The 27,822-nt window shown below is 40.7% G+C and overlaps 1 protein-coding gene across 3 annotated transcripts in view; it reads left to right on the top strand.

Moving 5' to 3' along the window:
* The window catches only part of LOC143961241 (complement C3-like), a 649,911-nt gene that overhangs the window by 575,390 nt on the left and 46,699 nt on the right, over positions 1-27,822 (top strand). For all 3 annotated transcript variants that reach the window (XM_077470478.1, XM_077470476.1, XM_077470477.1), the window contains 6 exons: positions 8,544-8,702; positions 11,447-11,506; positions 15,244-15,334; positions 17,572-17,620; positions 18,828-18,915; positions 19,821-19,910. In XM_077470478.1, coding sequence (XP_077326604.1) covers positions 8,544-8,702; positions 11,447-11,506; positions 15,244-15,334; positions 17,572-17,620; positions 18,828-18,915; positions 19,821-19,910 — 537 coding nt within the window. The remainder of the gene's footprint in view (positions 1-8,543; positions 8,703-11,446; positions 11,507-15,243; positions 15,335-17,571; positions 17,621-18,827; positions 18,916-19,820; positions 19,911-27,822) is intronic.

Here is a 27,822-nt window from a genome sequence, read left to right as displayed (position 1 = left end):
CCCACATTGCTTCTTGCAAACTACAAATGAGACCTCTTATGGCTTTCTTTCAACCATGACTTTCTTCTTGCCACTCTTCCATAAAGGCCAGATTTGTGGAGGGCACAACTAATAGTTGTCCTGTGGACAGATTCTCCCACCTGAGCTGTGGATCTCTGCAGCTCCTCCAGGGTTACCATGGGTAAGCCTCTCCGTTTAGGTGGACGGCCATGTCTTGATAGGTTTGCAGTTGTGCCATACTCCTTCTATTTTCAGATGATGGATTGAACAGTGCTCCGTGTGATGTACAAAGCTTGGGATATTTTTTTTACTAACCTAACCCTGCTTTAAATTTCTCCACAACTTTATCCCTTACCTGTCTGATGTGTTCCTTGGCCTTCATGATGCTGTTTGTTCACTAAGGTTCTATAACAAACCTCAGAGGGCTTCACAGAACAGCTGTATTTATATTGAGAATGCAATACACACAGGTGGACTCTATTTACTAATTAAGTGACTTCTGAAGGTAATTGGTTCCACTAGATTTTAGTTGAAGCTTAAAGAGGAAGTAAACCCTGATGAGTTTACTTCCTCTTTTTTTCCCTGCAAAGGTAAAGCATAATGGACTACTATGCATCGCATAGTAGCCCATTATGTGTCACTTACCTGACACAGGAGCCAGCGAAGTCGCCGCTGTCCCCTGTAGTCCGCCGCATCCATCTTGCTGGTGGCGTCTCGCAGCTCCGCCGAATGACAGCGGCGAAGCCGCGATGACGTCACTCCCGCGCATGCGCACGGGAGTCGCGTCTCGCAGCTCCGCCGCTGTCATTCGGCGAAGCCGCGATGACGTCACTCCCGCGCATGCGCACGGGAGTCGACAAATGCGGCAGCTCCATTCTTGGAACTGCCGCGTTTAGTGCGCCTGTGCGCCGCTGTCTACGGCGCATGCGCCGTAGACAGCGGTGCCCATTTTCGGGCAAATATCTCCTAAACCATATAGGTTTAGGAGATATTGCTTGGACCTACAGGTAAGCCTTAATCTAGGCTTACCTGTAGGTCAAAGTGGTTTGTAAGGGTTTACCACCACTTTAACTCCCGTTTGTTGAGAAAAAAACATTCACCTCTGTGTGATCAATGTACATTGCAAGGATTATAACAAACTTTGTTGCATATTCCTATCGTTAGTTATTCTGAAGAAATCCCTGTGTGTTTGTCTGTGCCTCTGTTCTGAGTGAGTCTAATGGGAGGGGTTTAATAATCAACCGTCAGGTATGGAGCTAAAGGACAATAATGAGGAAATCTGCTGGGCCTGCATCCCTTTAGACATGCTCCTTTTTCTCTCAAAAAATGACATTTTTGTTGCAAGGGATGCCTGAAATCTGACTTGTATCTTAGGCAGACTTCTGGGAAAATTTGTGAGCCAATCACACATGTAGGAAATGATGTTTCTGGGGAGTGGTCAGTAAACACTCTGTGTACAGAACAACTCCAGGTAGCCATATTGCAATGCATTCTAAGAAAATTACATTGACTGCAGATTGAAAAGGAAAGGTAATTTTTAATAACATTCAATCACAATATGATTAGTGTCAGAATTATATGCGCAATATTTTCTCTTTATTTGCTATTTTTTGTCCCCACGAAAGAGGAGTTACCCTTTAAAGGTATCAGAGTAAAGAGGGCTAAATACAAATGCATGACACACTTTTCAGATATTTATTTGTAAAAAAAAAATTAAAACAATTTATCGTGTTCCTTCCCTCTTACAATTATGTGCCACTTTGTGTTTTTGGTTGTAACATAACTAGCTTCTCCTCCTCTCTTTCAGGCTGGCTTTTAGCGGCTGCAGGGAGAGACACACAGGAGATCAGTTCTTGCAATTTTGTAATTGCCCCCGCTTTCCCCGCCGCACCAATCCCCCTATCGTCTACCATGCGGTTCTTTGTGCTGCCTGACCCCCCCCCCCCCCCCCCCCGTGCTCCCATCAGCAGATGCTATGGGCTACTGAAAAGTTGGGGAAGGACCCGGTAAATACGTAATTTACTGGGCCCTTCCTTTTATGAATAAACATAGTGAGCGATCAGTACTGATCACTCACTGTGTTTGTTTTTAACAAAAGCCTAGTAAACATTATTTACTATGCTTCAGTTTATGAATGAACAGGAGCCTCTGTATAGAAAGAATGACGGGGGACAGAATGGTGAGGACACTATAGCGGCATAGATGAGGACAACAGAATGGTGGGGAATACTGATGGTGGGGGACAGAACTCTGGCACAGACGAGGAGGACAGAATGGCGGTGGACACAGATGGTGGGGTGCAGAATGATGGGCACAGCTGAGGAGGACAGAATGGCAGGGGACACTGATGGCAGGGGATAGAATGGTGAGCACAGATGAGGAGGAAACAATGGCATGGGGTACGGATGGTGGGGGACAGAATGGCTGGCACAGATTAGAAGTAAGAATGGTGGGCACTGATGAAAGGAACAGAATGATGAGCACTGATTAGATGGACAGAATCGCCGGCACTGATGAGATGGAAAGAATGGCTGGCACAAGTGAGGAGGAAAAGGGATGGCTGGCATATATGAGAAGGAGAGAATGGCGAGTACTGATGAGGAGCAAAGAATTTGTCCTTTTCTAAATGAATGCAGTGTGCGATTGGTACCGGAGAACCGCATGGTAGACTATAGGGTGATTGGTGTGGCGGGGGAAGTGGGGACAATTACAAAATTGCAAGAACTGATCTCCTGTGTGTCTCTCCCTGCAGCCGCTAAGAGCCAGCCTGAAAGAGAGGAGGAGAAGCTAGCTTTCAGCAGCTGCAGGGAGAAACACAGATGTTCATTCATTCATTCATCATTGAAGCATAGTAACCTGTGCAAACTATGCTTAACCACTTCCTGCCCGCATTATAGCCAAAAGACGGCTGCAGCATGGACGCTATCTGCTGGGAGGGTGTCCCTGGATGTCCTCCCTTTAACTTCCCCTCTGTGCACGCATCAGGGAAGTTCTGTGCTGGCCCTGGCCCCCGGACACAGCCAGTCCCAGATCGCTGTAAACGGCCAATCACAGCGGCCGTTTACAGTGTGATCGGCGTGCCCAATGAGAGATGATCTCATATGTAAACATATGAGATCATCTCTCATCGCCGGCTCTCCCTCCTCACACAGACAGCGTGTGAGGAGGGAGAGATGAACCGCTGCAGAGATGCAGTGGTCAGTGTATAATAAATAAATACATTTAAAAAAATACAGTGCCCATCTGTCCCCACTGCCACCTGTCCCCTCTACCCCCACTGCCACCTGTCATCAGTGCCACCTGTCCCCAGTGCCACCTGTCATCAGTGCCATCTGTCCCCAGTGCCACCTGTCCCCAGTGCCACCTGTCCCCAGTGCCACCTGTCCTCATTGCCATCTGTCCCCAGTGCCACGTATCAGTGCCATCTGTCATCAGTGCCACCTGTCATCAGTGCCACATCAGTGCCATGTGTCATCAGTGCCACATGGTGCCATCTGTCATCAGTGCCATATCAGTGTCACGTGTCATTAGTGCCATCAGTGCCACGTATTAGTGCGATCTGTCATCAGTGCCACCTGTCAGTGTCACATGCCATCTGTTATCAGTGTCACATGTCATCAATGCCAGGTATCAGTGCCATCTGTCATCAGTGCCATCTGCCATAAGTGCCACATATTAGTGCCATGTGTCATCAGTGCCACCTATTAGTGCCATGTGTCATCAGTGCCACGTGTCATCAGTGCCACGTATAAGTGCCGTCTGTCATCAGTGCCACATGTTAGTGCCATCTGCCAGTGTCACGTGTCCTCAGTGCCACGTATTAGTGACATCTGTCATCAGTGCCATGTATCAGAGCTGCGTATCAGTGCCATCTGTCATTAGTGCCACGTCGGTGTCACGTGTCATTGTCCTGGTGCTCCAGGGCCTTCAAAAGTGTAATAGGTAGTCAACAAGTTAGATGTGTAATTTATGCTCCTAGAACACATGATGGCGCTCCCTGCATGTTGGGCCTCTCTATGTGGCCAGGTTGTGGAAAAGTCCCACCCATGTGGTATCGTAATACTCAGGAGGAGTAGCAGAATTTATTTTGGGGCATTATTTGTGGTATACACATGCCACGTGAGAGAAATAACCTATTACAATGACAATTTTGTGGAAAAAATGTAAATAAAATAAAAAATCTTCATTTTGCAAATAATTGTGGGAAAAAATTACAACATCAAAAAGCTCACCATGCCTCTTACTAAATACCTTGAAATGTCTACTTTCAAAAAAGGGGTCATTTGGGGGGTATTTGTACTTGCCTGGCTTGTTCGGGTCACAAGAAATGAGATAGGCCACCAGTACATCAGATGTGATCAATTTTGTGTGATTCGCACTGCAGCTTGTATACTCACTAACTTTCACAAAGACCAAATAATATCCACTAATTTGGTTATTTTTTACCAAAGATATGTAGCAGTATAAATTGTGGCCAAAATTTATGAAGAAAAATTAATAATTTGCAAAATTTTATCACAGAAACAAAGAAAAAATCATTTTTTTCAAAATTTGCGTTATTTTTTCATTTATAGCGCAAAAAATAAAAAACTCAGAGGTGATCAAATACCACCAAAAGAAAGCTCTATTTGTGGAAAAAAAGGAAAAAAAATCATTTGGGTACAGTGTTGCATTACTGAGTAATTGTCATTCAAAGTGTGAGAGCACCGAAAGCTGAAAATTGGTCTGGGCGGGGGGGTGTTTAAGTGCCCAGTAGGCAAGTGGTTAATTTTGTGAATGAACAGGATGCTGGAGAGTGCTTCCCTTGCATTCATCCTGGTAGCTGAGGAATCTCTGTCCTCAGTTCTTTCTCTGTATGAGTAGTCTCTGTAAAAGTGAGACATCAGGGTCTGTTCAAATTCCTGATATTTCACCAAAGTCCACCAACAGGGAAGTTAAAAAAAATCTAATAAATAAATAAATATTCTACAAAATAAATTCTAACAAATTATTAAATAAAAATGAAGCGCTCATTTATAAGTGTTTTACTCTCTGAAGAGCGGTTAGCATTTGGATCACTCTTTAAAGAGCATTTTACAGGCAGTGAGGACGTATATATCCCCTTCTCACCTCCTGCATTAACTCTGCACTACCGCGTCATATCTGCATGCTTTGCACGTGGTTGCAGGGGGGCTATTATTTATGCCATGACTGCGAAGCATAGCATCGTGCCCCTGGCATGTATACACCCTTATCCACTCCCTCTGTTTCTAAAAAGCGTAGCGGTTGGTGGGCGTTAAAAGTGCAGCACAATCATTTGATTTTTTCACCATTGGTTTACTGACTAAAAGCAGCGGCTGATTGAAGTGGTGCCCGGTGCTGTGTCTCAGCCAATCAAGGGAGAGTCCTGGACAGCCAAGACTCTCGTGCAACATCGCTGGATCGAGATGGGCTCAGGTAAGTATTAGAGGGGCTTCTGCACACAGAAGGTTTTCTTTTTCTTAATGCATACAGTAGAATGCATTGCGATAAAACAAACCTGCCTATAGAACCACTTTGACTCAATACAGTTTTAGCTTTGTATATTTAGCAGTAATGTTGGTGTAATTTTTTTCAGGGGGTGGTGATTTCAGCAAGTGTGTGTGTATGCATATACTGTGTATATATGTGTGTATATATATATATATATATATATATATATATATACACACAAACACATGTATTTAAGCTTTGGGGTTAATGCCTTAATGCAATAGGCTGCGCACATTTTTGCTGCTGTACTGGCTGTTTCAACAACTTGTGTTTTTGGTATCCTTTGTCAAAGTTTATTTGTAAAACAAAAACAATTTATAGGTACAGTATAGTATTGTATAACAGCAGATAGAACAACAGTATAAGGCTTATAACAATTAAATAAAAAATGTACCTAAAACTATAAAAGTTATGTATTTATTTATTTATAACAGGAACTTCATATTAGTATTATTATTATTATTATTATTATTATACAACATGTATATAGGGCCAACAGTTTGCGCTAGACATGTGCAAAACAATAACTGTTTTTGTTTCATTTTGATTTATTATTTAACCAATTTCCTTTAGTTAGATTTGTTAAATGTGTTTAAAGTGGATGTAAACCCCCCTCCAATTTTTTTTAAATTAAGGCTTGCATCTTGTACAGTATAGGATTTCAGGTCATCTGTGCCCAGTCTTGCCGCAAAGAGTTAATCCAACTCTGAGCAATCCTCTTATCTTTTTTCAGTAAGATAAAAAGTGACACACAGAGAAATAGGAGTCAGTAATTCCCCCTTGCTGTGAGTGGCAGGTGATCTACATATCTCATGCACAAGTGTGAGAGATGCATTCTGTGTACTTCAGATCCCCTCCTTCTTTCTTCTCTAGCTCTCCCAGGATTGGCTACTCCACACCTCAGCATGATTAGACATGCTGAAGTCATGTGGTGACTTTTATGGGTTTTGACTGGATGTTAGTGATCATAGCAGAAGTTCAGTGTAAGAAATACACAGGAGAAAATGCACGCTGACAAGGGGAGTGTAGAGGTGGGCAGGGAGTCTACTGACATCATAACTCTACCGAGCTCCGGACAACAGACCCACCCACAGAATCTGCAGTTTTTCGGGTCTCATAACAGACAGAGAGGAGACATTTGACAGGTAAGAAGACATGCAGGAGGCATGTATATCCTTATAGATAACCACTACAGCAGTAGTTTAGAAAGGATGAGAGTGGGTTTACATCCACTTTAATTTGTTTTCGGAAATTGTTCAGTGTATTCGTATCCGAATACGCCCGCATTCGAAAATATTTCAACCACATTCAAAATCATTTCAGCCGAATTCAAAAACATTTTAGCCCGAATTCGAAAACATTTTAACCCGAATTCAAAAACATTTCAACCGCATTAGAAAACATTTCAACCACATCAATAAACATTTCAACCCCATTAATAAATATTTCAAATGCATTAGAAAACATTTCAACCAAACCTGTGTGTGACAGATGTTTTGGTATGCGCTGGTACACACTGAGACAGATGTTGATGGGACCCTAGTTGTACAGATGTTTTTGTACACTGGAACATGCCTGCTCTGACAGCTGCTTGGTTGCACTGGTAAGCTCTGACAAAGTTGATTGGACACATACTACTACTACAGATGTTTTTGGGCACAGGTACAATAACAGATTTTGATGGAGCACAAGTAGCACACCTGACCTAAAGACAAAGTTTTTAGAAAGGAAGAATAATGCCGCGTACACACGATCGAACAATCCAGTGGAAAAGTCCGGTGGACTCGAGTAGTTTTGCACCAAAATATGTCCGCTGGACTCGCAGTCCAGCAGACAATATGGCCGTGTGTGTGCTAGTCCGCCATACTTTTGAAATGAACAGACTTTTCCCGCCCGGAGAAAAGTCCGCTCATTTTGAGCACGGCTCCTGGTAGCCGGGACCAGTGAAGGAGGCGTCGCTGACACCGTCACCTGGTATGGAGTTAAAGGGGAAGCCCTACACCAAGAAAACGGCGTGGGGGTCCCCCCAGGTCCATATTAGACCCTTATCCAAGCACCCAACCCGGCCGGTCAGGAAAGGGTGTGGGGATGAGCGAGCGCCCTCCTGAGCCGTACCAGGCCGCGTGCCCTCAACATGGGGGGGTGCCTTGGGGAAGGGGGGTGCGTGGCCTCCCCACCCCTCTTTTCTTGCGGCCTGCCAGGTTGTGTGCTTCGATAAGGGTCTGGTATGGATTTTTGGGGGGACCCCCGCACCATTTTTGTTTCAATTTTGGCACGGGGTTCCCCTTAATATCCAGACCTGAAGGGCTGGTATGGAATTTAGGGGACCCCCACGCATTTTTTTTTTTCATTTTGGTTCGCAGTTCCCCTGTGGGGGAATCTCATGCCGTTTTTATCTTTTATATGTATTGCCGGAACTTCATTACAGCTGCTAGCGCTAGTACTTTTAAATTTCTTTTTCTCCTTTAGAAATGTAATTTTGCTGTGGGACTGTTCTAAACACGGGAAACATGCGCGACTTTACAGGCATACTATAGACACCCCCCAAGTACAAAATTTTAAGGAATATTACACTTTTATTGTTTCACTTTAAGCATTATTAAAATCACTGCTCCCGAAAAAATGTCAGTTTTTAAAACTTTTTTTTGCATTGATACATGTTCCCTGAGGCAGGACCCGGGTCCCTAAACACTTTTTAAGACAATACTATGCATATAAGCCTTTAAAATTAGCACTTTTGATTTTTCATGTTTGTGTCACATAAAATGTAAACGATGATCGCGTGTTCAAACACATTTGCCTTTTCCCATGTTCTGGGGCGAACCAGGGGGTGTTCGGCCCATCCCTATCTAAGACACATTCATACATACACATACTAAGGTCAATTTAGATAGGAGCCAATAAACTTAAAATATCTTTGGAGCATGAGAGGAAACCAGAGTACCCAGGGGAAACCCATATAGGCGTAGAAAGAACATGCAAACTTTATGCAGGTTTCATTTTAACTCTGGTGTTTAATGGTTTTGTTGCAGGCAACCATCATGATGTTCCAGGCCTTTGCCCAGTATCATATAGATGTGCCAAATAAAGGTGATGTAAACATGGATGTCACATACAAGCTCCCTGGCAAAACAGACAGCATAACTCAGAAAATCAATGTTCAGACTCTCCTGGTGGCCCGCACAGATCAGGTGAGAATTCATTTCATGATCCAGTGACACCAGAAGGAAGGTGAAAAGCACAAACACTCTCATTTCATTTGAAATTAGTATTTTAAACTTGGATTTAGAGATTATGAAGATTGGGGCACATACAGCTCCTCCTCTATTCCCTCTCTCACTTTAGCAGGCAAAGCAGGAAACGTTGAGTCCATGGTGGCAATGTCACTTCCTATCTTGTCATCAGCCCCCAGGGAGCTCTCCACACACTGCTTATAAAGGAAAGTACCACCACCTAGGGTTAGCGGTCACATGACCACATGTAAACACTTAAAGTGGTTGTAAAGGCAGACTTCTTTTTTTTTTTTTATCTTAATGCATTTTATGCATTAAGGTAAAAAGCCTTCTGTACACAGAAGCCCCCTCCAGCACCCATAATACTTACCTGAGGTCCTTCTAGCTCCAGCAATGTTATAGGTATGTCTCAGCCATCTGGTCTCCTTTAATTGGCTGATACAGTTACGCAGCGCCATTGGCTCCCGCTACTGTCAATCAAAGTCAGTCAGACAATGAGAATAGAAAGGGAGCGGGCCACAACTCCATGTCTAAATAGATACAAGGAGCTGTGACTCGGCTCTGGTGGCCCCATAGCAAGCTGTTTGCTGTGGGGGCACCAAACAGGAGGAGGGGCCAGGAGAGCCGAAGAGGGACCTGAGAAGAGCAGTATCTGCTGCTCTGTGCAAATCCACTGCAAAAAAAAAACAAGACTTTACAATCACTTTAACAAAAGGTAATTAAATGCGATTGCAAAGCTTACTTTTTTTTTTTGCTTAAAATAAACTAGTTATACTTCTCTTCTCTGTGCAATGGTTTTACATGGATCAACCCAGAATCTGCTCTTCTGGTGTCCCCCGTTGACACTCTCAACTCCTCCTCTTCTCTGAGTGCCCCCATACTGGTCATTCCTACTGATCTGCTCCCAAGCCAGGCCATGTGCGGCCATAGACATATACAGTATGGCTCAGCCTCACCTCTGCTTTCTGCTCACAGCTTTAGACTGACAGCAGCAGGAGCCAATGGGTCACCCTGCTCTTAGCCAAGTCTATGAGACTGGGGTGAAGGGAGAATAGCTGCCACAGATGTGCACAATGCTAGACCGACATTGAGTTCTGGGGGGATGTGGGGGAGCTGCTATTAAAATGGTGAGAATGCATTAGGTAAAAACCTTTTCCCTTTATAACCACTTTAAGTAATTACACTCCATAGAGTGAAAAAACAAAGTTAAATTTACCCTTTGCTCCATTGTTACTATGTTGCCTTTCCATCTCCTTTACAGTAGAAAGAGTAGGAAAGGGTTCAAATTTATGCCATACTTTTGATATTTATTTGTGTTGTGGAGGTTACTTCCTACCTGTCTTCATGAATCACCCAGAAAATAAAAAAAAGTTTCTTTAATGAAAAGACTAATGGACACACATCATTCTACCAAGTCTCCTATCTGCTAACAAATGCCTTTATAGCTGTTTGTATTGCCATTGGGGTGGAGGTTCCCTCACTTCCCATTCTAGTAACACCCCAAAAAAATCATTGATGCCTAGATGCCCAAAACAAAATTTAGCAGCATCAGTATGCATTAGTTAACTTGACAATAACTCTATGATTCCTTTGTCTTAAAAGAGACACTTGACTCTGTGTCAGTACACCTGGGACTTAGTAGACTTCAAAAACAGGTCTATAGGCAATCCCTGGCTTACAAACAAGATTCTGTTCTGTTCTGTAGGTTTGTTCTTACGTTGAATTTGTATGTAAATTGGAACGGGTAAAAAATGTTTGTTTTTTGTGTACCTCACTTTCTGTCTTTATGACAATTGGACTTTGAAAAATTTGGGTTGTAGTGGAAACAAGGATTGGTGATAAAGCTTCACCTTTTTTCCATGATAACTTTTACAGGAGTGAATTTCCCTTCCTAGGGGTAGATTTCCTCTCACTTCCTGTGTTTGTAAGTAGGAGTCGTTTGTAAGTTGCATGTTTGTAACTTAGGGACTGCCTGATAGTAAGTACACAGCCCACTATTCCACCAACAAGAGTACCTGTGTAGCTATAGTAAAAATGGAGATCTAGTTGGATTTTACTGGCAGACAGGTTGCCAGTCTACAAACATCTATTATATAAGGGAATGCTTTACTGGCAGTCAACAGCATGATGATGCTGGCTGTGTGCCACCCTAAGCCAAGAAAGACATTGGCTCTATGGAAATCTAGGCCTACTTATAAAAGTGTGATTCAAGTATTTCTAAAGCCAAAACCTTTTTTTTTTTCATATTGAATGGAGAAGAAAAGGTTTAAAGAGATTTTCCCTCCAGTCCTGTAGGCATAAGAAAGTGAGGTAAAGCTTCTCTCAGACAGTTGTCACTGAAACTAATATCCTAATGCCCCCATTCGAAAGTTCCTTTTTAACTCCTGTTCTGATGACAACTCAAAATTATGGAATATTCCTCAATCGTAGTTCAAGTGACAATGGTGATCAGAAAAAAAAGGGAATCTCTCTAGAGGGTACCATAGCATTAACATGGGAGAGGAGTTCTAATCCCCTTGCTTGCCTACCTAGTTTCAAGAAAATAATTTTCATTCACATTTTTCATGCAGATTTGGTGAGAGCTGAACACAAAAAATATCCAAGCTGCATCCCAGTTCAGTATGTTCATCTCAAGACATCAGAAACTTGCTAGAAGTATTTTCATCTTATTCATGAAAGAAAACAAATGTGTTTTATTACAGGCAACAACAAGTGGAGATTTTAGGGTCACTGCCAAAGGAAGAGGGAAAGGTACCTTGACGGTTAGTTTTAACGTCTTTTTTTCTCGTTCAAAAGTTTTTATTTTATGTTAAAATAAATTACATGTACAGAATATAAGACAAATTATGTGATACCAGAAATAAAAAGTAGACATATTGAAGTACGGATGATACAAAGCAAAGAAGAATTTCAAGATATTCTCGTGGGAATGACAATAAATGGCCTTATATATTTTAGAATTTGAAAACATTTTAATCCCAAGAAAATATAAATATGTCTAAAAGAAAATATGATTTTAAAGTTTTGACCATAACTTCTAAAGTATGTTTATATTAAGTATTATATAGTAAGGGAAGAACATAAAAGGTATATAGGAGAGGAAGGGGAGGGAATAATTCTCCGGAGGAGGTTTTATGTATCAGCTAATGTTGTAATTCTATAAAAAATCTTAATCACCATAACAATAAAACTCGGTTACCAATATTATCTGACGTATAATATTTAATCCAAAGTTTCCATATTATATAAAACTTTGTCATCTGGTTTTTATCTATAGTGTCCATTTTAGCATGGATGAAAGATTGATTCATTCTACGTTTAGTTTCTGCAATATTCACCACATCTGTTTTCCACGCATTGGCTATAGTCTGCTTTGCGGCTATAGGGAGTGTAAGAACTAATTTGAATTGTTTCTGATTCAGAAAGGCTGGTTTTAAATTAAGGAGAGCTATAATTGGGTCTGGAAAAATTGGACGATCAAAAAATGTTGTAATTATCAGAAAGATCTTTTTCCAAAATGATTGTACAATTGAGCAATGCCACCAGGTATGTATATAGGTACCTTTTTCTGGACAGCCACGAAAGCAGAGGCCAGTGTTCTCTGTTGAGAATTTGGCGATTCTCGCAGGAACCAAACACCAGCGTGTGAGAACTTTATATGATGATTCAGACGCCAATATATTTATAGAGGAAGATTTTGTGAAGGACCATATGTTGGACCAAGACCTAGAATCGATCGTACAATCCAAATCTTTTTCCCATTTGGCCACATATTTAGGTATAACAGTATTAGAATTAGATATCAATTGATAACGTCTTTTTTTTCCCCCCAAAGTATAACTAGAAATATAACTGTGCTATTATTTTTATAGTGGAATACATGCCATATGACTGGAGACATCCCCTCCAGGAAATGAGAGCTATGGGTGTCATGCTGTAGCTTATAAAAATGTTGGTCTTGCCAGTGCCAAAGATACAGTAACTAGGAAGCCCACACCTTCAAAAAGAGGGCTTTTAAAATAGTAAAAAATAATAAAAATGATCAAACCAATAAATAGGTTAGCTTAGTGAGTAGGGAGTAAACTGATAAGAAATCAGAGCCACCCCTGCCTCAAAGCACCCCCCCATGTTGAGGGCATGTGGCCTGGTATGGTTCGGGGGGGGCACTCGCCGCTCGTGCCAGGCTGCATGTGGATAAGGATGAGGTATGGATTTTTGGCCCCACGCCATTGTTTTTTACATTTTGGTGTGGGGTTCCCCTTAGAATCCATACCAGACCTCAAAGGCCTGGTATGGATTGGGGGGGGGCACCCCACGCTGTTTTATTTTGGAATTTTATATTACCGGCATTGTTTCGTTTACATTTTAGCTGTCAGTGTGGAAGCCCGCTGACAGCTGTTGAGTCATTGGTTTTCAAGGGCGCAGCGGCCGGCTTCCTGGCCCGCTGCTTAACAACCAGCTATTCTTCACACAGAATTCAAATCGGACGATCATTTTTTGGCCGATCCAAAATATTGTTCTGAAAATTTGGAATTTGGAATTTGGAATTCGTTAGAAACTTAAAAAGGAAATGAAATTAACCATTTCTGCTCCGGAAGGTTTACACCTCCCCTTCATGACCAGGCACTGTGTTACTTAAAGTGACAATTGTGCAACGTTGTACCCAAATAAAATAGATGTCCCTTTTTCACACACAGCCTTCTTTTGGTGGTCTTAAACACAACGCTTTATCAGTGCCCATCAGTGTATTCTCATCAGTACACATCAATGAAGGAGAAAAATGACCTGTTTGAAAATGTTGCGGTACCCCCCCATAAGGGCTGCTAGTCTATACCCCATTGGTTACCTTGACTCTGCAAATCCTCTCTTACCTCTGACACCTTGGGTTCCATTCTGCACAGCTGCGATAGTAATGAGAAACTCACACAGTATCACTGAACCACGCAGATATGTTTACTGAGATAAAATGAACACAAAGAATGGCATGAATAAACACAGCTTAGTTTAACAGTAAATATGTATCATAACTGAAATACAAAGGTACTTGACATAAATCTACCACAAGACGTATGTGGACAGGAAGACAGAGAAACAAATACCCAACACTGTAACACATATATTGGATACCTTCTCTCTGTGTCCTCAACACACAGACCAACAAACAGTGATGAACATATGCATATATTGAACACAATGTGAATTGAACAATATTTTATAAATTTGCTTCCCCTGTGTTTGTAGTTCAATGCATGAACAAAGGAATGATAAGAAATTGCGCACAGCAAAGAAGAAATAATAAATGTTCCTTCAGTCCCGGTTATCTTCAGCTAGCCTGTTGTTTATACTGCAGTGTTATTAGTAATCCAGAGTAGAAAAAAAGAAGAACAAAGATGAATTAATCTGCACTTTATCTGAATGAATATTTCTACGTGTATGCTCCTCTTTATCTGTGTCAGGAAGATGTTCACAGTACTGAAGTCAAAGCACAATGGGGAGAATAATAGGCCCCAAATACTTCTGTGTGAGGTCTGGAGAGAAGTAGATTCACATCTGTGGTACTACAAGTATCATCAGCCAGTCTGAAAAAAAGTTACACTGCAATACTGTTATCACTATTACAAGGGGCTATGCCCGCTCACCACTATGGACATCAGATGGGTAGAGGGTTCCAGCCAGAATTCTCTGTGTCTCTGTCCTGTGGAATGGCACTGCCGCACCACTCTGCAGCTCCCGGTGAACTGGATTACAGGTGTCTCCAGACAGTCTGCAACGCAGGCCGGTACGCTGTGTTGGGATAGCGGTTCTGTCCACTGAGATCCCTCTGAGGCTGGCGATCTGGCTCCTCGGTGAGTAGGTCGCAGATTCTCACTCCCTGTCACACAGACCTCTTGCTACCAGGTTCAGAATGGCGTCCAGAGAGAGCAAAATCATGCCACACCCGCTCTTTTATTTCCTCTCCCAGCAGGCTGCTCTGTGTGCACAACATTCTGTTACTTGTGGTCCAGATTGGCCCAGCCAACAGTGTTACTTCCTCATCCCGGACTACATGTTCCATGATGCATTGTTCTGGTCATTCTCAAAGGAGAAAAAAAACACAGTCCAGCATGCACTAGAAGGAGTCAAACTCATATATAAAAGCAACAAATTGTCCCTAAATGATAAGCACTGTAGCAAACCTTGGCAATTTTCATTCAAAGTTTGACATCGCTGAAAGTTGAAAATTGGCCTGGGCAGGAAGGGGTTATAAGTGCCCAGTAAGCAAGTGGTTAAATAGCTAAAGGCACATAGCTTGGCCACAGTGTAAAAAAATTTTAAATAAAAATACATTTCTTTTTGGATTTTACTATAAAATGAAAAGGGTTTTCATTAACCGAGCCTACCCAATCTCCGTTGCGACATACTCTGTGGTAAAGACTTTAATTGTTTCTCCTAATGCCAATAACTGACACTGAAAATTTTTAATAATCATTTTTTATTTCTTCTCTATTACTTTGTTCAGGTCAATGTGGTATATTATGCTAAGAATGTGGAGAAGCAGACAGAATGTAATAATTTTAAACTAGATGTGACAATTACGAAAGAAGCACCCGGTAAGTATTATGTAATTGTAATTATTCTGTAAAGGCTTCAATTAAAAATAAATGGGTTCCAGAACCTACTGTAGCTTGTAGAGGGCAGTGTGCTTCTGTTTAATACTTGTATTAAAAATTGAATTACTTAAACTAAGCTGTCACTGACATATTCAGGTGGTTGTACACCCTGTACAACCACTTTTACCTACAGGTAAGCCTAGATTAAGGCTTACCTGTAGGTGCTGGAAATATTTCCTAAACCTCCACGGTTTAGGAGAAATTTAACAAAAGGGACGCGTGCCATTTCTAAAGGAGGTCGTGCCGTGACTGGCGGCTCCTGCTTGCATGTGACGTCATCGCCAATCACAGCACCGGAGCCACAATACCTGAAAGTAACTCCGGGATGACATGTCGCCGGCCAGTGCTGTGTTGGACACCGCAGCGAGGGCTTAGATCCCAGGTGAGTATTACATAATGATCTAGTATGCTATGCATACTAGCTTGTTATGCCTTTGTCTTGCAGGTGTTAGTTTTTTTCTTTTTTCAAAAGTGGGTTTACAACTACTTTAATGCCCCGTACACACGAGCGGGAATTCTGCCAGCAAAAGTCCAATGAGAGCTTTTGGTCCGAAAATGCGACCATGTGTATGCTCCATCAGACTTTTGCTGGTGGAATTCCAGCCAACAAAAGATTGAGAGCAGGTTCATAAATTTTTCAGTCATAAAAAGTTCTGATCGGAAATTCTAATCTCCATGTGGGGCGCCTGACGCATACATTTCTACAAGTTTTTTTTTTAAGACATGATTAGAGCCAGAGGCTCTAATTGAGTTCAAAAAGATTGGTCTCGGGGAGCAGAGCCCACCCACTTGTGACATTAGCGAATCAACATTCGCTATTGTCTTCCTGCTCTTCTTCCCGGGCCAATTAGGGCAGAAAAAGGGTCTTAAGACTTGATTAGCCATAAAGAGAAGCCGGGGGAAGCCACCCATGACCTGGATAGGGTAAGTGTGGACCTGGAGGGGGGGTGGGTTGTTCGTCCCCACCCATAAAAATGGAGCAACAGCCACCACTGGTCCTCACTAACAATTATGAACTGATCAGAATGATTCCTGATTAATTGATCAATATATCAGCTATTATAAAGTAAATATATGCAAGATGAAGACAGACAAATTCATGTATTGACTACCATTGTAATAAATGCATAACAAACTATGTTTTAACTGCACACAGTTATCAGAATACATGTTCCCAATAGTTGCCCTCTTTACCATCAGATTATTTTTTTGCTAGTGTATAAACTGTACAGTATCTCACAAAAGTGAGTACACCCCTCACATTTTTGTAAATATTTTATTATACCTTTTTATGTAACAACACCGAAGAAATGACACTTTGCTACAATGTAAAGTAGTGAGTGTACAGCTTGTATAACAGTGTACATTTGCTGTCCTCTCAAAATAACTTAACACACAGCCATTAATGTCTAAACCACTGGCAACAAAAGTGAAAATGTCCAAATTTATCCCAATTAGCCATTTTCCATTCCCTGGTGCCATGTGACTCGTTAGTGTTACAAGTTCTCAGGTGTGAATGGGGAGCAGGTGTGTAAAATTTGGTGTTATCGCTCTCACTCTCTCATACTGGTCACTGGACGTTCAAAATGGCACCTCATGTGTCCTGTTAAACCGCTGTATGGTCTTGGCCTCCGTGCTGCAGCTCAGTTTCATGGTCTTGGCAATCTCCTTATATCCTAGGCCATCTTTTTTTCAGATCTTCAAAGAGTTCTTTGCCATGAGGTGCCATGTTGAATTTCCAGTGACCAGTATGAGAGAGTGAGAGTGATAACACCAAATTTAACACACCTGCTCCTCATTCACACCTGAGACCTTGTAACACTAACGAGTCACATAACACCGGGGAGGGAAAATGGCTAATTGGGCCCAATTTGGACATTTTCACTTAGAGGTGTACTCACTTTTGGTGCCAGTGGTTTAGACATTAATGGCTGTGTATTGAGTTATTTTGAGAGGACAGCAAACCTACACTGTTATACAAGCTGTACACTCACTACTTTACATTGTAGCAAAGTGTAATTTCTTCAGTGGTGTCACATGAAAAGGTATAATAAAATATTTACAAAAATGTGAGGGGTGTACTTACTTTTGTGAGATACAGTATATCTATAATAATAATGAAAATAGGCTTGTATTGTGTTGATAATAATACAGTACTTTATTTTTTTTCTCTTCAGCTGAGCACCTGGGGGCTAAATCAACCATCTCAATGGAAATCTGCACCAGGTATTTACAGCTCTATGCAGTATTTAGTATTGGATTGCTCTTATTGCAGGTACTTATGACATGTAGAAAAGGATCCATATTAAATGTTATACTGAGCTGACGCAGATCAGCAACAGGGTCATATTTAGTCATTTTACTGTCCTAGGCTCGCCTGAATGATAAAGACATGAAATCTTCTACATTATAGGGGAACTCCAGGAATTTCCTTTATTTAATATCCTAATCAATCTAGTCAATATATTTTGTATTTTTCATTTTTACCCTCTATTTTCATCTGGTGATTTGGTCAGTAACACAGCTCCAGTGTTTGTGAGGCACAACTATGGATATCACTGCTGCTGGTACCAGAAGAAGCCTGATGTTTAGAGCTTGAATCCATTAACACACAATAATAATATCTCTTAAACTGCTTCTCAAAACTCGTCTCCTCTGCTCAAATATAATGCCCTTCTCACTTAGTTCTCAGAAATGCACTTTGCCAGCATTAGTAATCCAATCTCAAGCACAAAATGACTCTGCTGATTGGGCTGTAAGATTTATTCCAGACCTTTAGACCCCTTTCACACGGAGGTGCTTTTGCGCTAAAAATAGCTCCTGAAAAGCACCTGAAAACTGTTACCCATTTTTTTCAATGGACGCTTTCACACTAGGGGGGTGCGCTGGTGGGAGGTCAAAAAAGTCCTGCAAGCAGCATCTTTGGAGCATGTTTGGAGCATATGACAAAAAACACCTAAAAAAACACCCCTCTCCATTGAAATGAATGGGAAGAGCTTCAAAAGCAACTGAAAAGTGCTGCAAAATGGTTCCTTTTTAGTCACGTGACCATAAAAAAGTGCATCGCTAACGCCGCAAAAGTGCCTGGCATTTTATGAGCAGTTTTTCTAGCATCTCAGTGTGAAAGAGGTCTACAAATCATGCCGAATGATTTTTTTTTTTCCTTATGATTTCTTTCTCATTAGTTGAAAGTGTTTTCTGCAAAATTTTGACCCAATTTCGATTTGTTAACAAATTGCACATGTCTAGGTAAGGCTGCTCAGTTCTCTGTCTCTCTCCATTTCCTCTTTCTGTGGTTTCTGACACAGACAATAAGTAATGTACATTAATAATCTGTATGATCATTAAGCAGCAGAGCCACTTAGAGGGCAGCAGACCCCTATGCTCTTTTTTAACAGCTGATACACATACAAAATCTTGTTTCTTTTTGCAGGTTCCTACAGCCTTGGGATGCTGCTATGTCTATCCTGGAAATCTCTATGATGACTGGATTTGTTCCAGATATTAATAATCTTAATGAGGTGAGTTCCAGAAAACAAACACCCTTTATAAGCTTAAATAATTAGTTCTATAGGGGTAAAAAAGAGAGTCATGTTACAGGGCATATTATATCATTTACATTAGTCTTTGCTCCTGAACATTTTGCAGTAGCTTACCCATTCCACATTGCATCCCAAGGTTGGAGTTCCCAAGTAAGGATGAGCTGAACACCCCCCTGTTCAGTTCGCACCAGAACCTGCGAACAGACCTAAACTTTGTGTGAACTTTAGAACCCTATTAAAGTCTATGGGACGCGAACGTTCAAAATCTAAAGTGCTAATTTGAAAGGCTAATATGCAAGTTACTGTCCTAAATAATGAATTGTCGGCTCTATAATACAGAGAACACTCAAGGAGCCGACAATTCATTCATTGATAAAAAAAGAAATTTAAAACTTTTTTTTGCATTGATCCATGTCCCCTGGGGCAGGACCCAGGTCCCCAAACACTTTTTAGGACAGTAACTTGTATATTAGCCTTTAAAATTAGCACTTTAGATTTCTCCCATAGACTTGTACAGGGTGTTCCGGCTTTTCAAATTTGCCACGAACAGCCCAAATTGTTCATTGTTCGCTGAACAGGCGAACAGGCAATGTTCCAGTCTAACATGAGTTCGACTCGAACTCGCAGCTCATCCCCCATTCCCAAGTCATGCCTGGAGAATCCTAGATCCGTGGTTTTGGCAACAGAGTTATTTCAGTTTTTTTGGCATACGCTATGCCTCATAAGGTATAGGAAAGTCAACTGGTAAAAGGTTCTTTGATAGTGTAAGCTTTCTAATGAGCATGCAAATACCCATCCATCTCCTCTTTTCATTGTTCTTTCTAGTTTCCATGTTTCAGATAGAACATACTTCATACTAATGTAACATTGGTGATCTTTTACAGCTGAATAAGGGAGTGGACAAATACTTCTCCAAATTTGAGATTAACAAAAAAGCTGTTGACAAAGAAATCCTCATCCTGTACTTTGACAAGGTATGACTTTTTCTTTATAGAAATGTTAACATCAGTTTTTGCTTGAAATAGATATACTGTATATTATTTATACTGGCTACATTTATATGTTTTTTCTATTTAAATATCCTTATAATTTAACAGAGGAAGTTATATTGGGGTGGTTGAAAAACACACATTATAAAAGCATACAAGGGATCAGATAAGTTGGACACTTTAAGTTTACCTAGGGGGTTTGGTGAGGTCTCATTTGAGGTACCAATCTGTAAAGCGAAATGGATGCATGAGATCCACCAGTTACTTTTGGATAACCGTGACCTCCATATACGTATGTCATCTGGCAAACAAATGTAAAGTAGAGCGAAAGTTCAGTACAATGGTGTCCAGCCTCTCAAGGTTGAAGAGTGATAGTATTTCCCGTTTTACAGCCGGGAGGCTGGGTGTTGTTGATTTAACTCAATGGGACATGATTTTCCTTCGAGCAACTAGCAGACTTATATGAGTCCATTGTGTAAGATTAGGTGGCCCTGCTGACAATGATGAGGGAGTTGGTGGTTCACATCTGAATAAATACAATAGAAGATTTTTGGGTAGCCGAACCTTGTTGATTTTGAAGATGTACGCTAACACAGAATCCCAATATGCAGTAATCGTTGCACATTCCTGGAGGCGGTGAAGTAGTGTAGGATGTGCTAGTGAACACCAAGGGCATTGGGTAGAGTCCACCTCAATTGTTTAGGGATGAGTCAATATGCCCAAGTTCGATTTACAGGGTAGTGGTAGTTTATGATGGTGAATCTGGATACTAAATTCTGGTCATTTTCAATGCTAATAGACAAGCCATTGTCAAAAAAGGCGTAGAGTCTGATTTAACCCACACATACTACCACGCAGACATATACAGCAACTAATTGTGTTAACCATTGGGAGTTTACACAGAAAATTATGTTGAGGTGATACCTAACAATGTATTGAATTGTCAAATTTCCCCACTCTAGTTCTCTAGAGAGGGTCAGGTAATGTGGGAAACCTACTGCATATTATATGGAGCTGTAAAAATCATACTAGTTTCTGGCATAACATTTTTAAGATAATTTCTGATGTTACAGGAATAAATTTATCCCCTACTCCATCTCTAGCCATCTTGAAACTTGATTTTGACAACTTTCCTGTACAACGGTGCACAGTAACGACCCATATCCTTTTAGCAGCCAGAATAACTATAATTAGGCATTGTAAACATCAATTGGTATCTAACGCATCGGAAACGATTGATTTGGTTAAACTGCACTTCACATATGAAAGCATGTTAGCTTTGAGAAAGGACAACCTTCACAAGTTTGATACTCTTTGAAAACCCTGGCTTTTGTGTCTTAAATTTTTTTTCTCTGAAATCCTTATTACACATTGCTATCATGAGACATTCCTTAATGTGATACTTAATGTGTATTCGAAGAATTACGTCTCTTGGAACTTGGTCAGGAAGATGTTTGGGGAGGCGATGAATCGTATCAATTGTTTCATCCATGTTAGTAAGCTCAAGCTGCAGAGCTTTGAACATACTGGTTTTCTATACTATAAAGTATAGAAATATCTAAAATCTAGTATTATTCTAATATTCTAATATTCTTGTATCTCAGAGGCGTTTCTGGATAAATAGCAAAGTCTTTGTGTAATAAATATGTCAGTGTCCTCTCTCAGAGGGTGTGTAGAGAAGTGTATCAGTCTTTATCCAAGGCCGAATTTCCAACTTACTTTTAGGAATTAGTTTCTTAGGCCGCGTACACACGAGAGGATTGTCCGTCCAACTAAGTCCGTCAGACAATCCGACAGACAGTCCGTCCTACTTTTGAATGAACGGACTTGACCACACACGATGAACAGACAGTCCGCTGACAGCTTGCCCGATGACGTGTACAGCACGTACGACGGGACTAGAAATACGACGTCCAATACACTGCAATGCAACCTTCGGCCGTGTAAATCCTTTCTGAGCATGCGCCATACTTAGTCCGTCCAACTTGCCTACTCACGAGCGGACTGTCCGCTGAAAACAAAGTTGGACGGACAATATTACGGAAATTCCGAAAGACTTAGTCCGCCAGACTGTCCGCTGAAAAAGTCAGCTGAAACCCACACACGAGCGGACTGTCCGCTGAAACACGTTTCAGCGGACTAAGTTGGACGGACAATCCTCTCGTGTGTACGCAGCCTTAGTAGAAATTGAACAATCCTTCATTCGTACAATACTCCCAGAAAGGTTGTTTATTGTTCAGAAAGATAAGCAAAGACTTACAATAATGGCATCTGGTAACATATGGTATGGTGATGGCTTCAGAAGAAGGAAGGGATATCAGATGTTACATTCTCCAAAGTGTAGGTTCCTTCTCTCTCTTCCCACCTCCCTTCCTCCCTACCATACAATCCTCATCCATTCTTCTACTGTTTCATAATGTTATGTCAGCATTTCCTAGTAACACCCATATTTGCATATATGCTTTATATGGTTTCAGTCTAAAGATAAGTAGCATAACTCCACCCATTGTTCTGACATGGTAACTCAAAATACATGTATCTATACAGGAAAAGCACTCCTTTCTGTACTCTGTTCCTGTGTGTTCTGAGACCTCCAGAAACTAAGATTACATTATAACATTCATGTGTATCATATATTTTTCATAAAATTTTATCAATTCAAATATTAACTCAATATCTTCTAACAATCCCCCCTCAATGCACTATAATCATCAATATAACCCCTTCCCGCCGAGCGTACGCAGATCTGCGTACTCGGCTTCCGGGGGGTATACCGGGATGATGCCCGCACCTGCAGGCATCATCCCGGTACCGTTTTTTACAGCGGGCGATTGGCTTTCCAGCCATAACAACTGATGCGGCTAAAAGCCGCTTGGCTGTTATGCCGGAGGAGTGGGAGGGGACGTCCCCCCTCCCGCCGCCTCTCCCCGCTGTTACCGGTGCTCCCGCTCGATCGGGAGCACCGATTAGCGATCCGTCGGCTCTGGCTGCTGGGGAGGAACTGGAACGAAGCCGTAATCGGCTTCGTTACAGTCTCCTCATCGTAAACACGGAAGCGACGTCATGACGTCACTTCCCGTTTACTCGGCTGCCAATGGCGCCGGTTTTAAAAACATATCCGGTATTCAGAATCGCCGTTTTCGGCGATCTGAATACATTGAAGTGTAAAGGAGGGGTGGGGGGTCTTTTAGACCCCCGATCCCTCCATAAAGAGTACCTGTCACCACCTATTACTGTCACAAGGGATGTTTACATTCCTTGTGACAGCAATAAAAGTGATCAAATTTATTTATTTTTTTAAAAACAATTTAGTCATTTTAAAATAAATAAAAAAAAAAAAAAAAAAATTTCAAAGCGCCCGCCGTCCCCGCGAGCTCGCGAAGCAAAGAAAACGCATACGGAAGTCGCGCCCGCGTATGTAAACGGTGTTCAAATCACACATGTGAGGTATCGCCGCGATCGTCAGAGCGAGAGCAATAATTCTAGCAGTAGACCTCCTCTGTAACGCTAACCTGGTAACCGTAAACATTTTTTAAAGCGTCGCCTATTGAGATTTTTAGGTACCGTACTTTGTCGTCAATCTACAAGTGCGCGCAATTATAAAGTGTGACATGTTTGGTATCTATTTACTCGGCGTAACATTATCTTTCACATTACGCAAAAAAATTGGGCTAATTTTACTGTTTTGTTTTTTTTTATTCATGAAAGTGTCCCTTTTCCCAAAAAAATGCGTTTAAAACACCACTGCGCAAATACCGTGTGACATAAAATATTGCAACAATCGCCGTTTTATTCTCTAGAGCCTCTGCTAAAAAAATATATATAATGTTTGGGGGTTCCAAGTAATTTTCTAGCAAAAAATATGGATTTTAACTTGTAAACACCAAATTCCAAAAATAGGCTTAGTCATGAAAGGGTTAATAAGGGCATTCATCTTAAATAATAAATGTCTCTGGTCCTCTTTTTTCAATACAAACAATACAATACAATAAACATTAATACAATTTAGTGTGTCAGATATCGTACATAAACATTTTCCAAAACTGATATTCCTATGAAAAATATTTAACTATTTCATTCCATTGGGAAAATATAAATTATTATATTATTTAATAATTTTAATGAATTCTCCATCTAAATCATGTAATATTAAAGATTTTCTTCTTTCAACTTCATAAATTTATTTAACTTCTTGTGAAACTCTTATAACTTTAACCATATCATATAACTATTTTTGTATAAATAAGAAATAAATATCTTTGAAATATCAAATTATATTGCCTTGTAATATAAATTATTAATGAATAAAATGTCTTCCATTCCTGGAAATTTCAATAACTAAATAATTTCTACGGTATAAGTTTTTATACATTATCCTTGACACTGAACAATTATAAACATAATAAGTAATCTACTCATCTGTAGATACATAAAAAACTTTCCCATTATTTTATTGTCATATTTTTATATAATCTATCTTTCTATTTATTTTTCTATTTATTTATCTATCCATGACCAGCAAGCAACTCTATTTTTTTTTTTTAAACATTCCAGATTATTTAATTCAACAGTAACTCTGTTTATAAAAGTGGGTACTCCTGCGCTAAAATGGATTTGTGAATAAAAATAGCAAAGAAACAAGTGCTGCATACACCGTATGGACCAAACTCACGTCCAAATTAATGTGAAATGAAAAAAAGGGGGAGGGGTGGTGTTGCGCTCCTATTTTAAATATTTAGTGCAATATTAGCAAAATAGTGTAATTGGCTACCTAATATATATCGCAATAATAGGTAAAGTGCAAAACAAATTACATTAATAAATGAATATATAAAAAAACTATAATAGTTATGACATTTGTGCAGAAATAAATAGAACAATTATTAAGTGATATAAAAAATCACATTAAAGGTGTAACTATAGGTGATTATATCACTGTGCAAAATATATGACGCATATGTGAATCATTCATATGGTGACTAATATAGAGAGATATAAAGCAAATAAAACTAAAAAGCAACAGAAAAATAATAATTTAAATCATCTAGCTAAACAAAATAGCCAGTGCGGTTTTGGACTTTTAAAATCCTTAGTCCAATGTGCAAAAAGTGCAAACGTGCAGAGTGTTGCGCTGGAACACTGTGTATTGCTGTCTTTGACTTCAAAGTGACACTGTGCCTTTAAGTGCAAATACAACAGAGAAAATCTTCAGCGTCACTGACACCCGTGGAAAAAATGAATAGTTACCTTACTGCTGTAAGGTAAACAGCGTATAGCAGATAAAGGAGGAGGGGAGCGTTCCCTTCAGCTTGATCCTTTCCTGGATGTCCGTTTCAACTTTTAAGTGCAGACAGGGGAGGTGGGGGAGGGGGGTAAGGGTAATCCTTATCTTCCTCTCTTTCCACTGAGTACTTCAGATGGTGTAGTTCTCAATAAACATTAAAGAGATAAAGGAGGTCCACCATAGTGTAGTATTTTTAAAATGGGAACAAAACCTTTTATTTACATTTATAAAAACACTCACATTTTTCAAGGGGTACAGGAGTTTTGTAAAAACGAGTGCCGAGCTCGTATCACAATCTGAGTGTCTGTTCCGTTATCTGAAAAGCCTCGGGTCCTACGCGTTACGTCACCACGTGACTTCAACTGGGATGAGATTGAAGGTTGAAGTCACGTGGTGATGTAACGCGTAGGACCCGAGGCTTTTCAGATAACGGAACAGACACTCAGATTGTGATACGAGCTCGGCGCTCGTTTTTACAAAACTCCTATACCCCTTGAAAAATGTGAGTGTTTTTATAAATGTAAATAAAAGGTTTTGTTCCCATTTTAAAAATACTACACTATGGTGGACCTCCTTTATCTCTTTAATGTTTATTGAGAACTACACCATCTGAAGTACTCAGTGGAAAGAGAGGAAGATAAGGATTACCCTTACCCCCCTCCCCCACCTCCCCTGTCTGCACTTAAAAGTTGAAACGGACATCCAGGAAAGGATCAAGCTGAAGGGAACGCTCCCCTCCTCCTTTATCTGCTATATGCTGTTTACCTTACAGCAGTAAGGTAACCATTCATTTTTTCCACGGGTGTCAGTGACGCTGAAGATTTTCTCTGTTGTATTTGCACTTAAAGGCACAGTGTCACTTTGAAGTCAAAGACAGCAATACACAGTGTTCCAGCGCAACACTCTGCACGTTTGCACTTTTTGCACATTGGACTAAGGATTTTAAACGTCCAAAACCGCACTGGCTATTTTGTTTAGCTAGATGATTTAAATTATTATTTTTCTGTTGCTTTTTAGTTTTATTTGCTTTATATCTCTCTATATTAGTCACCATATGAATGATTCACGTATGCGTCATATATTTTGCACAGTGATATAATCACCTATAGTTGCACCTTTAATGTGATTTTTTATATCACTTAATAATTGTTCTATTTATTTCTGCACAAATGTCATAACTATTATAGTTTTTTTATATATTCATTTATTAATGTAATTTGTTTTGCACTTTACCTATTATTGCGATATATATTAGGTAGCCAATTACACTATTTTGCTAATATTGCACTAAATATTTCAAATAGGAGCGCAACACCACCCCTCCCCCTTTTTTTCAGTAACTCTGTTTAGACACATTAAATCCTTTTCTTTGTATGTTCTAACTACCGTATATACTCGAGTATAAGCCGAGATTTTCAGCCTCTTTTTTGAGGCTGAAAGTGCCCCCCTCGGCTTATACTCGAGTCATCGCTGTCTGCCCGCTCGATCAGCAAGTCGAGCAGACAGACAGCGGCCATTCTATTCAAAAGCCGCGCCTCCGGCTCCGCCTTCGCCTGTGATAGGCGGAACACTGAATTTCCCAGCAGCCTGTGTTCCGCCTATCACGGACATCGTATCATCCTCGTACTACGGACGAGGATGATACGACGTCTGTGATAGGCGGAACACAGGCTGCTGGGAAATTCAGTGTTCCGCCTATCACAGGCAAAGGCGGCGGCGCAGCTTTTGAACTTTACAATGGCCGCCGACGAAGAGGGCACGGGACGGAGGCAAGGGAAGGCACGGCACGGGACGGGACGGGACGGGACGGCGGCGGCAAGGCACGGCACGACACGGGACGGATGCAAGGAGGCAAGTCACGGCACGGGACGGAGGCAAGGAGGCAAGGCACGGGACGGAGGCTCGGGACAAAGGTAGGCTGGACACACACACACACACACACACACACACACACACACACACACACACATGGAGACACACACAGGGATGGATGGACGGACACACAGGGATGGACGGACACACAGGGATGGACGGACACACACACAGGGATGGACAGGCATGTCTCACCCTCGGCTTATACACGAGTCAATAAGTTTGCCAGTTTTTTTGGGGGTAAATTGGGGGCCTCGGCTTATATTCGGGTCGGCCTATACTCGAGTATATACGGTATACCTTTTTGTCTTTCCTTTTATATTGTCCCTATCATCATTATTCAGACAATTCATAAAAAATTCATATATGAGAATCACATCCCAACTACCCCTCACATAATGATTGACCAATCAATATGTCACTTTTGATGCAAGTCCATATGAATAAATCATTCCAGTTTACCCAAAAATGATAGTCCTTGATAATATAATCAACAATTTTTGAAAAAATAAGACGTAGTATCAAGTAGAAGTTTAGTTGTACTTGTTGCATTGTCATCAAAGAATTTAAAAAAATAAAATAAAAAAAAGAATAGAATCATTTTCTTTAAATTTATAAGCGTACGACATATCTATAAAAGTAAATGAAAACCAGTATCAAATTCTTATAAAAAAATTGTTTTCCTAAGTAATTTTCATTAATCAATTTAAACCATTCTACACTGATAATCCTTCCTGTGTT

The sequence above is a fragment of the Lithobates pipiens genome, unplaced genomic scaffold (assembly GCF_037356315.1).
Source record: "Lithobates pipiens isolate NorthernLeopardFrog02 unplaced genomic scaffold, aLitPip1_a1.2 Scaffold_8, whole genome shotgun sequence".
NCBI lineage: Eukaryota > Metazoa > Chordata > Amphibia > Anura > Ranidae > Lithobates > Lithobates pipiens.
The sequence above is the reverse complement of the archived record's forward strand: the minus strand, read 5'-3'. Positions and strand labels throughout refer to the sequence as shown.